This window comes from Heterocephalus glaber, unplaced genomic scaffold (assembly GCF_053883595.1).
Source record: "Heterocephalus glaber isolate CG9 unplaced genomic scaffold, H.glaber_assembly_v1.0 deba00001442, whole genome shotgun sequence".
NCBI lineage: Eukaryota > Metazoa > Chordata > Mammalia > Rodentia > Bathyergidae > Heterocephalus > Heterocephalus glaber.
In genome coordinates this window covers 53401325-53417278 of record NW_028258296.1, presented here as the reverse complement: position 1 = coordinate 53417278, position 15954 = coordinate 53401325, and the positions used below count along the sequence as shown (strand labels likewise).

Here is a 15954-nt window from a genome sequence, read left to right as displayed (position 1 = left end):
TGCAGGAAGAACGGATAGGCCACCTGGGTCTCAAAAACCCACTTACTAAGTGGCTGAGAAAACTGGGAGACTTCATTCCTAGAGAAAATTCTAAAAAGCTGCCTCTAGATGGCTAGCACCAGATAGGCAACCTGACTTTATGCCCACTCTTAGGCGCCACTATTTATATCCCCAACGGAGATTCTCCTTCAAAGAAGCCTGCATAGAAACGAGGAAAACAGGGAAAACACTAAAGCCCAGACCCACGTCGTCACGTGCGTACCAGAACCGGACAGTTTTCGGCCCAGCGGGAGGATATGCGCTTGCGCGGCGCGGAAAAGGAGCAGCGAGACCGGGACCGGCTCCCTCAGAGACGTCATCCAGCACATGACAGCTCCGCCCTTCTCAAAATGGCGCTGCGCGCAATGAGGAAAGCGCGAGGGTGCCAGAGTGTCATCCGGGCACTTCACGAAGGACCAGAAATTGCTCCTATTCCCCAGGTAACCGAAGACGACCCTTTTTCCGCCGACTTATTTCCTGAGCTTCTTCTCAGCCTACCTTTCCTCCTTCCATTAATCTTTTCCTGCTTCCTAGGGAGAGTACCGACATGTCTCTCTTAAGGTCCATTGCCCGCCCACTAGGAGCGTGGAGACGTTGCAAAGATTCGTGATGATGTAAGGCACCCCTTGTGGAAGGAGGGTGCAGCCGCCGGACCACGTGGTCGCGAGCGGGGCTGTTGCTGGGTAACGTGAGAGGCCAACCTTGGTGTATAATTATGAGACCAGGGACCCTGTAGTTCTGGGACTGCCCTCCTCATGGTTCCATTACTGCTCTTATCCTTTTTTGCCTAACAGCAAACCAGGGGTCCTTGGAGAAATTAGAGAAGACATCTTAGAATTGGGAGGTTAGGTTAATGCAGCCTGGCGCTCTCTGGGAGTGTGGCACACCTTCCAGGCAGGTTCCTCCTATTCACCCGTAGGCATACTCTAGCTAGCAGGGTCTGTGAAAGAATGACAGCAAGCTACCAAGTGCGTCATCCTGTTACCATTTTTCTCGTCTTGCTGAGAGCATGACACAGCCTTCATCCCAGCCATATTTGTTATTTTACCCACATAACAAGAACAAAAAAGTGGAGGGATACTTTTTCGCTTGTTCAGACTTAACTATTAAACTTACAAGTGCGAACTCAGTAGTAAGCATCTTGACCTACACTATCTACGATATATGTTAACATATGTAAATATATTTATTCTGAGACCTACAGGGAAATTTGAGACTGATTATTAGGCAATTTCCTGACAAACACATACTCATTTTCATTAATGTGTAGATGTGACGTGAGGATGCTATATTGCAACTGGTGTACTGGAAAGAGCACTAGACTGGAAGTTAGAAAACGGAGGTCCAGGGCTTTGACTGCCACTTACTAGTTGTGTTATATGACAAGTCACAATCTCTCTGGGCATCAGTTCCTTACAAATCGAATGTAGGTAGAGTTAGACTAATTGACATGTTAAGGTATTTTCAAGCTTTGGAAAATCCTTGGCTCCCAGAATATGAAGGCAAAATAAAGCCAGTGAGAATAATGAAAACTAAGATTTAAATTCAACTTATTTTTCTAATAATCCCATAAATTACTTTATTTTCTGAACTTCTGTTTTCTTCATTAATGTGAGCCTTTTAAGGATGAAGAAAGCATACTGGAAAGCTCGTGGTGAGCAAACATCTATTCATATGTTACTTTAGGAGGCAATGTTAGGTTAGAATTGATTCCAGTTTAGATCATCAGCTAGCTAATCTTCTTAAAGTTTGTGGCCTTGATTCTTTGGAACCAGAATTAATTATTTATAACAAGTTATAGCATGTTAAAGTGTGCACTACCAGTACCAAGCTGACTAAGTCATATACTACCTTTATTGCAAAATTAAGAATAAAAGAGGGCCGGGGATTTAGCTCAGTGGTTTCTCAACCTGCTGCGCAAGCGCAAGGACCCGAGTTCAATCCCCGGTACCAAAAAAAAGAAAAAGAAAAAGAAAAAACAAACTAGAGCCCACTAATGAGTACCCAGGGAAGTTGAAGACACTAAATCGTTAACAATAATAAAGAAACAAATCTGAAACCTCTTCTGTTGTTTCAGTGACATTTATGAATAGGATTATTCTTAAAATTAATCAACTGTTATCTAGATTGCCTCAATATGTACAGAAGAGATTAGTATTTCCAATCCTGTAATTTAGCTTTGAATAAATTAGAATTAAATGTGACAGTATTTTTTGTGAAATGTAAATCTACATATTCTTTCAGTCATAAAGAGTGATGTTTTGAGAGACTAATGCAGTCCTTTGAAATACTAATTGAGAAAAGATAAATTGTATTTGTAGTATGGATACAATATTATATTTATATATAAATCTTAATATTAATATATACACAGAAAAAAAAGACTTGAAGGAAATAATCATTCTTAACTTTTTGGTTGTGCTTTGGTCTCCCTAAAGAGTGGATTAAAAGTAATTTAAATTTTCTTTAAGCATTGTGTTTCACATGTTCTAAATTGAAGGTGTATCACTTTTACAACCAAAAAAATATTTGAAAACATAAATCTTCATACAAACCTGTAGTCTTCATGTATTTTAGGTTTCTGAGAAAGATATTTGTCCTACAGTGCTGTTATTAAAATGGCCTTAGAAAAGGACTACTAAAAATTTATGGGCACTTTTCCTGTGTGTATCTTCTTTTTCTCTTGAAAAGCTTCCTTTGAAGTCAAAGAGGTTTTGTGAACAGATGCAGAAATATGTGAAGGAAGAATTGGATTCTTAAACCAGATGCATTAGACACTTTTATGATATCTCATAGCCTTTGTAGAAAAACAAAGAAATATTTTGCTAAAGTATAATAAAAGTAAATGTATTTATCACATGGATGATATTATCAAAAATCAAGAAATAGCTAAGTTCTTTGTTATTGGTTTTAGCTCTGCACTTATCCCCTGAAGTAGGAAGCAAACCTGGATAAGCCATAGCAGTGGTTTATAATCAACTGTGATTAATAAGAGTGTTGAGGTTTCTAAGTTGCTTTAGTGTTTGGGGAATGTTTTTTAAACAGTATCTTGGGTGAAAAACTTAGAGTTGATAATCTTTAATTATTTCATGTAAGCTTTTGCTCTTCAGGGCTAGATGTAAACTCAAGTCCAAAATAGGGAGAAAAGGGCTGGGGATATAGCTCACTCATCTAGCATGTGAGAAGCTAACTTCACACTTGATGTAAAGTTATAAGAGACCAAGAACCTGAGTAAATATAAATATATATATATACACACAGATACATGTATATATATATATATATATATAAAACCCACATATATCGCATATCACACAATACCCATTGTAAGGTGTCAACAATTTATATGAAAAAGGCTTATTTTTCCAGGTGTTGCTTGACAGAAAACTGTTGAAATCGAACAAGATGAGAGTAATCGCAGTCAGGACTAAAAATCTGACATGTTATGTTTAAATGCTGATGGTTATTAGGTAAATTTGAGCCTGTCAGCATTGGCCAAACATAGAATCCATACTTCTTTAAGCATTAATTCATGATTGTATTGTGCAGAGAGTGAAATATTGATGGTTAGTAGATTTCTGCAAGATTATTTATAGTTCAGGTGAAGTATAAAATGTCCATAGTTTAATGCTATTCAACAACATGGTTCATTATTAGCTATCCTCAGGCTAGGTTTGGTCAATAGTAACATGCTGTTTCTGCTGTTAACAGTCACTAAGCATAGCCACTAGCTGAAGGAAAAATGTTTACCAAAACAAAGACCCTGTATTAGATTTCTGATGTTGTATTTAGTTCTCATTACAAAACTTTTTATAATTTTTTAAAAATAATTTCAGATTTACAAATTTGCAGCATCTGTGCAAGGAATTCTTGTATACCCATCACCAAACTGTATCTTTAATAATCATAATACAATTATCAAAACCAAAAAAATTAATATTAGTACAGTCCTATTAATGTAGTTATAGGCCTAATTCAAATTTCACCAGTTTTTCCACTAATCATTTTTCTGGTTTAGGATCTAGTCCAGGATTCCACATCACATTTGTTTGTCATGGATTTCCAATCTATGACAATTTTTCAGTTTTTCATGACGTTGGTACTTGTGAAGAATACTGGTCAGTTATTTTATGGAAGGTCTCTAAATTGTGTTTTCCAGTGAGTTCTCATGATTAGACCGAGGTTATGGATTTTGGTAAGAATACAGAGAAGAGATGTTCATAAAATGCCTTTAAAGCAGTTATTAGTACCTTATTTCAAGCATTGAGAAATAAGCTTTAGTTAAGTAACTTGCCCAATATCACACAATTAAGGGTGGAGTAAGGATAGTAAAATTTACTGTAGCCATTTCATTTCATATTTTGCAATTTGTGTTTATAGATGTAGGTTTTTGTGATCCTAATGACATTAAATTGGAGTAGTGTTCTGAGTGACTCCAGTATTCTCCATGCAACATCATGGAAAGCTTTCACAACTCCTATAACCAACCGGGAGTTATGGTAATTGGTAACTGCCTGGTTAATCAGGCTACTTTGTGTCTCTGCTTTTCTTAAAATTGTACAGGAGGGTCTTAAGTGAATCCACTCTATAGCTCCTTTTAATCTCAGTCAGCAAGTAAATTTGTTGAAAATACTCTTCAGATTGATTGCTCATGTGAACTGACTTAGCTTATATAAATACTAGCTAGTATTTCAATTGTTTTAAAATTATCTCTGAGCAGCTGATGAAAACTACTGAAAATAAGAAGAGGAACACTAGATAAATGCTGAGGATTTATGCTGGCAACCTTAAGGTAGCCACAGCCAGAAATTGCCAGAGGGTAATACTGCTGACCCCCAAATTCTTTCTCAATATAGTTGCATAACTGCAAGTTACAGAAAAACTGTCTACAGGAGATTATATAGGTAGATATAGATATATCTAAACACACAGTAAAACCTTGGAGGGCAGATAAGTTGTTCTGCAAGTGTTCTACAAGACAAGCAAGCATTTCTAATACATTTTAACTTGATAAATGAACAATGTCTTGCAATAGCAGTAGTATGTGATGCTGGATGTCACATGATCACAACTGAGCCAATGGCTCTCTGTCTCTCTCTCTCTCTCTCTCTCTCTCTCTCTCTCTCTGTCTCTGGGATTGTGGGTTATCATCTCCCAACAGCAAGAGGTTATGGAAGAGATCTCCTCTGCAGAGAAGGAGAAAAAGGTGAAGGAATCCCTCACTTCAGGTGAGATTTGGGAGATTTGTAAAATGTGAGAAACAGTGCAACGTTTGTAGCAAAACACCACCTGAATAAGGTTGTAGCAGTGCAAATGATGAATCTGTTTAATGACAATGCAGTGTCACATTTCCGTGAAATCCTCAAAAGGAGGCACAAGCAAGTGTCACTGGATAGGTTCCTTGTTAAAGTTTTACATAAAGAAAAAGATTCCATTGAGCCAACAGATAGCAGTGATTTCATTAGTGATAGTGAAAGTTGTCATACACAGTAACCCTACTTTGTCTTTCCTTACTCATCTCACTGAAAACCAGTCACGAAGGTTTTCAAAGATAAGTGTAGGTTAATTTGTTTATTTTTCTTTATATTTTGTATTTACTTTATTATTTTGTATATTTCAGTATTGTAATCATTTTTTGTATATCCTTTTATTGTTACATTTTAGGTATACAACATAATGACATTCATCATTGGAGGTATGCACCTGTACATACTCTCTTGGTTCTTATTTTTCCCTCTTCCCCTACCCTCCCTTCAACCCCTCCATCCCTCCCTATTTACAAAGACTTTGTTTCCATTTTTTCGTTTTCTCATATTAATTCCATTCCCTTCTTTCCTTTCCCCTACACCTCCCACTTCCCTTTCCCCTTTGCCCCTTTTCTTCCTATTTCACATTATCTATTATACCTTCTAGTGCTTATTTACACTTGTAATCATTTTTATATGAATATTTTTGGGTTGTGGAATGAATCATTCATTGTTTCCATTATTTCTTGTGGGGAAATTTTCTTTGATACACAAGTGCTTTGGATTATAAGCATGTGTCTGGAATGAGATATGCTCACAAACCAAGATATATATACACATTTGTATACGTATATTCATTTCTATATATATTTCAGGAAGAAACTAAAATTTAGATAAGGCCTACCGTACATGAAAACCCCATGCTATATACTATGCATATTTTATCTTATTAACTTCTTCCAATGCTTCTGGAAATATTATTCTACTGGTTTTATAAAAGGGGAAACTAAGATTCAGAGATATTAGGTCATTTTCCTAAATCATGGAGCTAGTAAAGAGCTTCAGGATTCAAACCCTGCTTTGCTTGTGGCTTTTCTTATTGATCAGTAGTCATCTCTTGCGTGAATACCTGTTAGATAAAGCAGATAAAAGTATAGCTTTGGTTTAAGAAATACAGAATTATCTATATCCCTGGCTTGTTTGAGTCTCTTTTGCTTTCCCCTACCACACACAAACCAAGTCCCCCTGAGATAGTGCCACACAATCTTTCATCTCTTAAGATGTAGTTTGAAAAATACTTCAGCTTTGTTAGCCACACAGACTTGTATTTCTCAGGAAGTAATTTTTTAAAAGTCGGCTTTCTTTTTAAAAAATGGCTTTCTTAAGCATCAAAGTGAGTTTGTTGATCGAGATCACTTGTGAAGAGTAGATTATTTTTAAGGAGTTGCCCTATAAATTTGGGACTATTTACATTGATATGCATATGTTGTATGACTAACATAATATTTTTGTGTATGTTGAGCTATATTAGTACCTGAAATAATAGCAAACAATTTTTTTCTTTTCCTCTTTATTTTTCCGCAGCTTATTTCTATATAAATATGGTGATCTTTGTGCAGAAAGGTGATGGTACAGACTCACGCTAAGTCACTCCGTCCTGGCTGCTAGCCTCTTGGAATAACCACTCCAATTCTGTTCTTGCTTCTACTCTACCACTACCACTCAGGACTTTGGAAGTTTTCCTTCTAAAGAGGAAGTGTGAGGCCTAAGTCTTCCTCCTGAATTTCCACAAGAAAAAACGTACTTATTTAGGACAGAAGCTGCTCTGGCATAGTGTGACACACTAGCTGTAGAGACATCATTTATAGGCTCAGAGGTGACACAGTGATTCTAGTTTGACTTAATTCTACTCAGAAATTTACAGTTTTCTCTCTGTATAATTTCCAAGTAATATCACATCTTTTGTTCCCAACTGGGGGCATAAAACTTTTTCTTAATCTCCTTGCTTCCTGAGCAAAGCCAAGTCATATCTAGGTTGTTGTGCTGCCCCATTAGCTAAGTACGATTTGTCCTCTCATCATTTATTGTAATTCATAGCTCTGTTTTATTTGACCTACAGTCTTCCTTGTTTCTCCATTTCCAATTGAATTTACTTCCCATTGGCCATTGAACTGCCTTTTTTTTTCTTCTTTGACTGTTCCTTTGCCTCCTAAAAAGCAAAGGCAAGTCAACTTGATTTCTAAGCTGTGAAGATTCTCACAGCTTCCACTTCTCCATCCCTTGCTGCCTGTCAGGACGTCAACTAGCATTTGGCGATGGCTGTTTCTCCTTCACTCTCCTGTCCTCTTGTTCCGACTGTGGCCTCATTACAGTTTTTACAGCTGTGCTGAGGAGGGAACCCTAAATGAACTTCATCATGTTGCTTCCTGTCTCATTTTCTTGGAATGAGAGTTTTAGATTTTTTCAGCAAGGTAATTGGACTTATAAACAAAATAACAAATCTCATCTTATAAATATTTTCAAATGAAATTATTTTATTAATTAATACCCTATCTCTAATGCAGCACTTTGTACTTTCCAAAATATTTCACATATTCTCATTAACCTTGAGTAACATACAAAGTTTCACTATTTAGTCATCTCAGTATTTTACTCAGTGATTACATTTTCAGTGTGTTCTCTCTCTCTCTCTCTTTACCTATTCTGTAGTATGAAGAATCATCTAAATAACTAAATGTCAGTATTCTTTCATATTTTAGTTCACCGAGTATTATCCTTTTGGTTAAAATTAGTTTAATGTTTAATTCAGTTTTGGACCCTGGTCTGATAGAACTATGGTAATTTCACTTATTACTGAACATGATAATAATGGGTGGTGGGCTAATAGCAAACATTTGTGGTATGCTTATCGTGTGCTAAGCATGATTTTAAGCACTTAATATGCATTAGTTCATGAAAACCCTACAACTCAACGAGGTAAGCCCCATTTTATAAAAGAGGATGCTGGGGGGCCCGGGATTTAGCTCAGTGGTTCCGTCGCTTGCCTTGCAAGCACAAGGACCAGAGTTCGATCCCTGGTACCAAAAAAATAAATAAATAAATAAAAATAAAAAAAATAAAAGAGGATGCTGGGAAGGTAAATAATTCACTCAAGGTCATAGAGCTGGCAAGTGTCAAAGCCAAACCGTAAATCCAGGTAGCCTGATTTCAAACTCTGTGAGCTTACTATAATAAAATGGTGGCATATTTTGAAACAAATTACATGTGTTATTTTGCCAATAACTGCCTTGCAAATTTTAAATTTTTTCCTTGACAGCCACTTATATATCTCGCCATGGTGACATATGGAGTAGAAATTATAAATCATCCTTTTTTGTTGCTGTTCTTATGATCTTGTTTGGCTGGATGAATTATGAGAAAGGGCAAAGCTGTCTATAACTTTTATCTCAGTGACTCTACAGTATTTGGCTACTGCTGCTAAGATTACCTTGGATATTAAACACATGAGTCCCAAGGTGCATGTAGGAAGTTCTATTTATACAGTCTTTTGCTGAAAGGTCAACCTGGACAGTGCCCTGCTGTCGGATGGGACATGCTGAGTGCTAAAGCTGATGGATGGCCAGGGGCCACTATCTAAAATCTATTTGTAATTTGTGGCTTGAGTGCTTTTTTCAAGATGTAGCAGAAGTACTAAGTGGGAAGGTGGGAGAGATGAAAGTAATTAGTGCTGTGAGCCATTTCTGCAAGAAATAAGGAAGAATTTTATTCTAAAGGATTCTCATTTAAAGGACATATCTATGAGGTCTATATTCACTAATTATAGGGTGTTAAGGTAAGTTATAACTAGTCAGTACATTAATTAGGATGTGGATGAAGCTTTACAATTAACACACTAAACACACTTGATTTTATACATCAAAAAAAGGGCCTACTTGTTATCTTTTTTCATTTATTCCCCATGAACAGAAACTATAGGGCCATTTGCATTATATTCACTCAGTCCCACTCTGTACTTCCTGTGTCACTTTGGACTCCTGCTTGGAAGCAGAAGAATGCAATAGTGAAGGAAAATAGAGGTTTACTGAAGTCCCTGATTTGTATTCCTGTCTTCCCATAGAGAATTGTCTAAGCAGCCAGTTCAAAAAATTGTTGGTAAAGAGACCTCTTGAATTAGAAGTAATTATGTACTACAAAGGTAGAGGCACCAATAAGATATTAAAAGTTAAAGTATTTCTTTAGTGATTCGTATCTTACATGGATCTTTGGCCTTATATTTTATGAAATTTCTAAATTTGCTCAGAGTTGTTCATTTTACTCTGTGTGTGTATGTGTGTATGTGTTTGAGACAGGGTCTCACTATGTAGTCCATGCTGGCCTCGAACTCATGGCAATCTTGCTGCCTCATCCTCTTGAGTGCTGGAATTCAGGCGTGCATGCGGCTCATTTTACTTTCTTACTACTTTTTTCTCTTTTTGCAGACCTTTCTTCCCATCCTCATCTTTCTGTGTTCCTCTCCTCTTTAAAAACAAAAATATGTACAGCTTTTATATATCAATCATACCTCTATGAAATGGTTTAAAACAAACAACAAAACTCATCTAAAATTTCCAGGAAAATTTCTGAAGCTGGAGATGATTGCTCCCATTTTGAAATTTTATGGGATAGTGTATCTTTCTTATAGGCATCTGCTTCAAAATAGATGGAAGAGCACACGCTTTTAAAAATTTCAGTCTTCCTGAACACTCTAACAAGGTATGGGCCAGTGTGTTTGGCACACAGATGTAGCTCGCCAGGCAGTATGTTCCCAGAGGACACCATCGGTCAAGAAAGACAGGAACCATTCTTCTGTTAAACCCTAGCTATGATCACTATATGGGTGAGAAGTAAGTTATTTCTTAAGCCTTTACAAATAATTCTTGTCTTAGAAAACTTCATTAAGTATTTAAGGAGTGAATGAATTCAGTCAAAAACCGTGATTGTGGTAACACATGAGAAAATGCATGACATTGACATTGACATTAAGCATATTGTTGAATATAAGTCATAAGTTTTTATGTATATTTTGATGTACTTAATTAAAAAGATGGTCAGTACTTACTAGAGTTAATATTTTATTATTTCCCAAAGTATCTAGAGTTCATAAGTGGTTGAAAGATATTACCAATTCTAGTTCAATGATTGTCCAACTATATATTTCCAGATTATCACAGTAACAAACTTTTTTGTCTGATCTAGCCCTAACACTATTTGTCTCAGTCTCCACTAATTATATTGGGGTTTACATGATACTAAAATGTTTCCTCTGTACATAGAAAAGTGTAGACTTATTTGGATCAAAAGGAAACGATTTTATTCTGAATGTAATTTTGCCTCAAGAAACTGTCTAGTTTCATAAATATGCCATATTACCTATATAAGAACTGATATTGTATTTTTTGCTACTACATTCAAAGCTTTGCTTTAAAAAAACTCATTTATTATGTTGACATTTCCCTTTTTTGTTCAGTTGTCCATTTCAAGTTCCTTTAAAGTGACTTGTCAAGCCATATGTAATACTTTCACTCTTTAGGTGTTGATATGCTCTGTGCCCTCATAGAAAACACCCTCAAGTGTCCCACTGTACAGTTCCGTGATATAGATAGCAAGGCCATATGTAAGCTTCCAGTCTTATGCAACTTCACTTTTCCTTGAACCATGATAAAAGTAAAGTAATGTGATGCAAGCAGATTTTATTATCTACATGACCATGATATTAGACAGAATTTGTATTTTCTTCTTTTAAAGTGAGTTTTGGTAGTTGGTCTGGAAAGCTTAATTGTTATATTTGCTTACTAGTTTTGTCATTTACATTGTAATAAAATATTAAATAAATCTAGCATAATCACAGAACTATCGTAGAATATCATATGTGTTAGAGAGAAGGGAATTGGTTGTAACATCTCCAGACAAATCTGTATCTAAATCTGTTTGGGCTGCTCCAAAAAATACCATGGGGGCTGGGGATTTAGTTCAGTGGCACCGTGCCTGCCTCTCAAGCACAAGGTCCTGAGTTCAATCCCCAGTACCGCCCCCAACCCCCAAAATACCATGGACCAAGTAGCTTCAGCAACAGATATTTATTTTTCATGGTTCTGGAGGCTAGAAGTCCAAGATTAATGTGCTTGCAAATTCCATGTCTGGGGTAGGGCTCCTTACTACTTCACCGATGGTTGCCTTCTGGCTGTAATCTCCCATAGTGGAAAAGACAAGAGAACTGTCTGGGGTTTCTTTTGTAAGGGCACTAATCTTATTCACGAGGGCTCTCTACTCACTACCTAATTATTTCCCAGAGGCCCCACTGTATGATCCAACAACTATAACACTGGAAATTAGGTTTTAACATAGAAATTTTGGAGGGTATAAGCATTGCCTAGTTCAGTCTGTAACTTCAGGGGCCAGGTGTTTTGTAAAATCCAGGACTAGTTGTTCCCATAAATCTTTAAAATGTCTTGGAAATTCCAATGTTTCACCATCTACATAACCTCTAACACAGTTTTTTGTGTTCTGAAATGGAACAGAAATCCTTTAGCAGGCCATATGCCCTTAATTTCGATTGGGAATATATCAACATATCTATGAGTCACGTAGAGACACAGCTTGTCCTCTAGGCTTACTTTTTCTGTCCAACCTTCAGACTTTTTGGTCAGGCTTCTATAATACTGGTCCTCCTGAAAGTCACATGCCCACCTTTAGGTCAACTGTGTGGATATAGGGTCAGCTTCCATCTAAACACATGTTAAAAGGAATGGAGAGAGAGGAAAGCCTCCTCAAAAACGAGTAACAAAGCTGAGGGGTCATTCTCTACTGAACAGCATTTTAATAGGGAGAGCATCAAAAAGGCATGTAATGTAAGAAAACAATTTTTTTTAAAAAAATTAGAGTCTTTTAAACCTCAGTTCAAAACCTGGGGGAGAGGCCAGAGTTGAAGAATCCAAAAGGAAGAAGTGGGAAAAGAATCATTATAGAGCTAAGAATGCCACTAGAATTTCAAAGTAGAATGAATAGCAGGATAGTGGTATGGCGAGATGAAGACTAAAAGTTACTGACTGGAGTTTACAATTGCTGTATCACTAACGATACTACCAATGGTAGCTTTAGAAGGGTTATTAAAATAAGGACAGTGAGACAAGAGGTGTGAAAGTGAGGATTATTCTTTTTTTTTTTTTTTTTTGGTACTGAGGATCGGACTTGGGTCCTTGCGCTTGTGCAGCAGGCGACAAAACCACTGAGCTAAATCCCTGGTCCAGGATTATTCTTTTGAACAGATAGAGGAGTAAATGTCAAGAAGGGTAAAGGGATCTATAAAGAAGGGGCTTAGCAAGCAAGGATTTTGAAGGTTGGATCTTTTATGGTGAAAGAAACTTACCCATGATTATAAGAGCCAATAAAAATGGAGAGGTTGAAGACAAAGGGAAGAAATGGAAGAAATGCATTTCAGAGCAAATGTTTTAAACACTGAGAGAGACAGATCGACTCTGAGACTAGGAGGAGGACAGAGATGGGTGTGAGCTAAAGGAGTTTGCTGCCATGGCAATGGCACAAGAAATGGAGGAACTCCAAAACCCATTGGCCAATATATTTTCCGAGGGCTTGAGTCCTGAGGAGAGGGTGTAGATTAGTGGGTAAATGTACGGGCTCTGGAGTCAGAGTCTACATTCAAATTCAAGTTCTTTCATTTGATAACTGGTTAGTGGAAGTTGGAGGCCTTGGAAAAGTTATGGAACCTCTCTGTACTTCATTGTTGTCTTCATCTGTAAGATGCGGAGGAGTATAGAGTTAAAAGCCTGAATCCTCTAGTCTGACTTCCAGGATTTGGAGCTAGTAGAGCTCCGCTACTCATTAGCAGTGTGCCCTTGTTCAGTCAGCCTTTGATGTGCCTTGATTTTTTTCATCTGTGAAATGAAGACTATAGTATTTATCTTGCAGGGATACTGTGTAGATTAAACGAGTTAATATTTGTAGGAATCTAGACCAGTGTCAAGCACATTTCATGTAATAATTTTTAAAAGGGTCTGATAAGCAATGAGCCTAATTAGAAATTAATTAGAAATGAGCCTAACTGAATTAGAAATGAATAAATGAGATTTTTAAGGAGAATTTTCATTGTTTTCAGTTTTTTTGCCGACACCGCCCAGCAAGTAAGGCATTCATGTACAGAAGCAGCTCTCTAACTTTTGTCTTTCTTTTATTAGAACATGTTTACAGTAATGATGTTCACATTCATCTTGGGGAATGGGTACATATACATAATACAACTTGTTTCTTTTTTTAGGTCCTTTCCCCTTTGCACCCACCACCTCCCGCCCTCTGCCTGTAAATCACTTTTCCTCATTTTCACTCTTGTTATTACTATTCTTAGCTCATGTTTATTTTCTTTTTCCACTCTAGAACTCAACAGAACTGTATTTCACATGGGTAAAACCATAGGTGGGGGACAGCAAACTGGAAAGATAAGGGGAAGGACACGGTCCTATCTAACCTATAACTTCAGGAGGCAGGTCGCTTAATAACAGTTAAGCTAGGTGGAAGAATCCTTCTAGTGCCCATACCTGCAAGACAAAGCAAGTTCTATCATTAATTCTATACTAGGTTCCTATTTGAGACAAACCTGCTTCAACACAAGCAGGACCTTAGGGAGAACACCATGGCCATTATCTCATGTTTATAACATACAATGTTTACGTTCATTAAGGTTAATAGGTTCCTGTACATGGCATATCTTAATTCTGCTTAACTTATGCTTCCTGTTTCCTCTCATCCTCCTGGGCCCCTACTCATTTGCAAGAGGTCTACCCCCTTGTTTCCTTCTATCTATCCTTTTATTCTATTTGTACATTGCCTTATGCAAATAAGAGATACCAAACGTTATTTAAGCTTGTGTGACTGGTTTATTTCACTTAACAGTATATTTTCCCAATTCATCTATTTTCCTACAAATGTCTCAAATTTATCCTTCTTTATGGCCAAGTAATATTCCATTAATTACAGTATCACATTTTCTTTTTCAATTTGTCTGTTGATACGTATACCACCTGCTTCGAGGATTTAGCTATTATAAACTGTGCTGCTATAAACATTGGTAGGCATATATTGCTGTAGTATGATGTCTTTAGCTCTCTGCCGAAGATTTCTAGAAGGGGAATAGCGGGGTCACATGGAATTTTAATTTTAGTTCTTTGACATCTCCATACGCTTTCCATACTTGTTGTACTAGTTTGCATTCCCATCAATAATGTAGGCAGGACCCTTTTTTATTACAACCACACTAGCATTTGTTCTTTGATTTCTTTGATGATTGCCATTGTTTTTTGTATAAGATGGAATCTTAGTGTTTTAATTTGTATTTCTCTAATGGCCAGAAATGTTGAGCATTTTTCATATATTTGTTGACCATTTGTACCTCTTCTGAGTAGTTTCTGTTCATTTCACTTGCCCGTTTCTTGATTGGGTCTTTTATTTTATGTGGTCTAATTTGAGTTCTTTATATATCTCAGATATTAGTTCTCTGTCTGAGGAGTATCTGGCAAATATTTTTTCCCATTCTGTAGGTTGTTTCTTCATGCTACTAACTGCTTCCTTTGCTATGCAGAAGCTTCTTACTTTAATGTACTTGCATTTGTTGATTCTTGTTATTATTTCTTATGCAATTGGAGTTCTGTATAAAAAAATCCTTTCCCACGTCTAAGTGTTTTGCCTATTTTATCTTCCAGCAGGTTCAATGTTTCCGTTTTAATGTTTAGATCGTAGTTTAGTACATGGTGAGAGATATGGGTCCTGCTTCAGTCTCCCACAAACAGATACCCAGTTTTCCCAAGAACTCCCTAACTTTGGTCCGGGATTAGCTTTTGCTTGGCTCTTGAGACATCATGTCAAGGGAAGCTGAGATTGCTTGTGAAAGCAGAGTCCAGGCAATTGACCATGGAGCCAGCCTGGGTAGGGAAGATGAGGGGACAGATGGGAAGTGCTGCACTAGGGAAAGTCAGAGGCTCTGATTTCTAAATGAGCTTAAAAAATAGATATAGTGGAAATAAAAGTATGAAAGCATTGACAGGTAGAAGGTTGTACACTAAGTAGAATATTGGCATTTATCATGTCAAAAATGGGGGAATTCTGTATGATTATAAAATTCTGGGGTATGACATGGGAAGAAATGGTTGAAATTGAGATCAGTAAATGTCTTGAATGCCAATACAGTAGACGGGTCATGTACCTGATAATTGAACTGTCTTAGGTAATGGAAATAGGACCAGAAAGAGAGTCAGGTTCCTAAGGCTTTAATTAATTTCAGAGAATAGCCAAGAGGTGGGAAAATAGCAAGAAAAGGCTGTATAACTATAAATATCAACTATTATTTATGTAGTCATGTACAATATTTTGGATAATTTGTACCCAATATTTCCTAAACTGTTATGAGACCCTATTCACTAGAATATTGTTTTGTTATGTTACCTGGTGAATTCTGTCTTCATTTCTATTTCAGAGAATAAAATCATGAATATTTTGTATGTACTTATTTGTTCATCAGGTACTTATTGGACATTTACTATGTACCATAGGTGTTGGCACTAAAGCAGAGAAGAACACAGGCAAAAATGTACATGTCACTAATAGAGAAAGACAAAAACTAAGT

General features: G+C 36.8%; 1 protein-coding gene across 3 annotated transcripts in view; it reads left to right on the top strand.

Annotated features, from left to right (window-relative positions):
- Positions 1-290: 290 nt before the first annotated feature.
- The window catches only part of Wars2 (tryptophanyl tRNA synthetase 2, mitochondrial), an 82490-nt gene continuing 66826 nt past the window's right edge, over positions 291-15954 (top strand). Inside the window, exons 1-2 of one of the 3 annotated variants that reach the window (XM_087213320.1) lie at positions 365-479; positions 5704-5734. Coding sequence is in view for 2 of the 3 variants with exons in the window: in XM_087213319.1 (XP_087069445.1) it covers positions 297-479 (183 nt within the window). In the remaining variant the exon portion in view is untranslated. Of the gene's footprint in view, positions 480-5703; positions 5735-15954 lie in introns of all 3 variants that reach the window. The other 2 variants (XM_087213319.1, XM_004853831.4) reach the window with 2 other exon arrangements.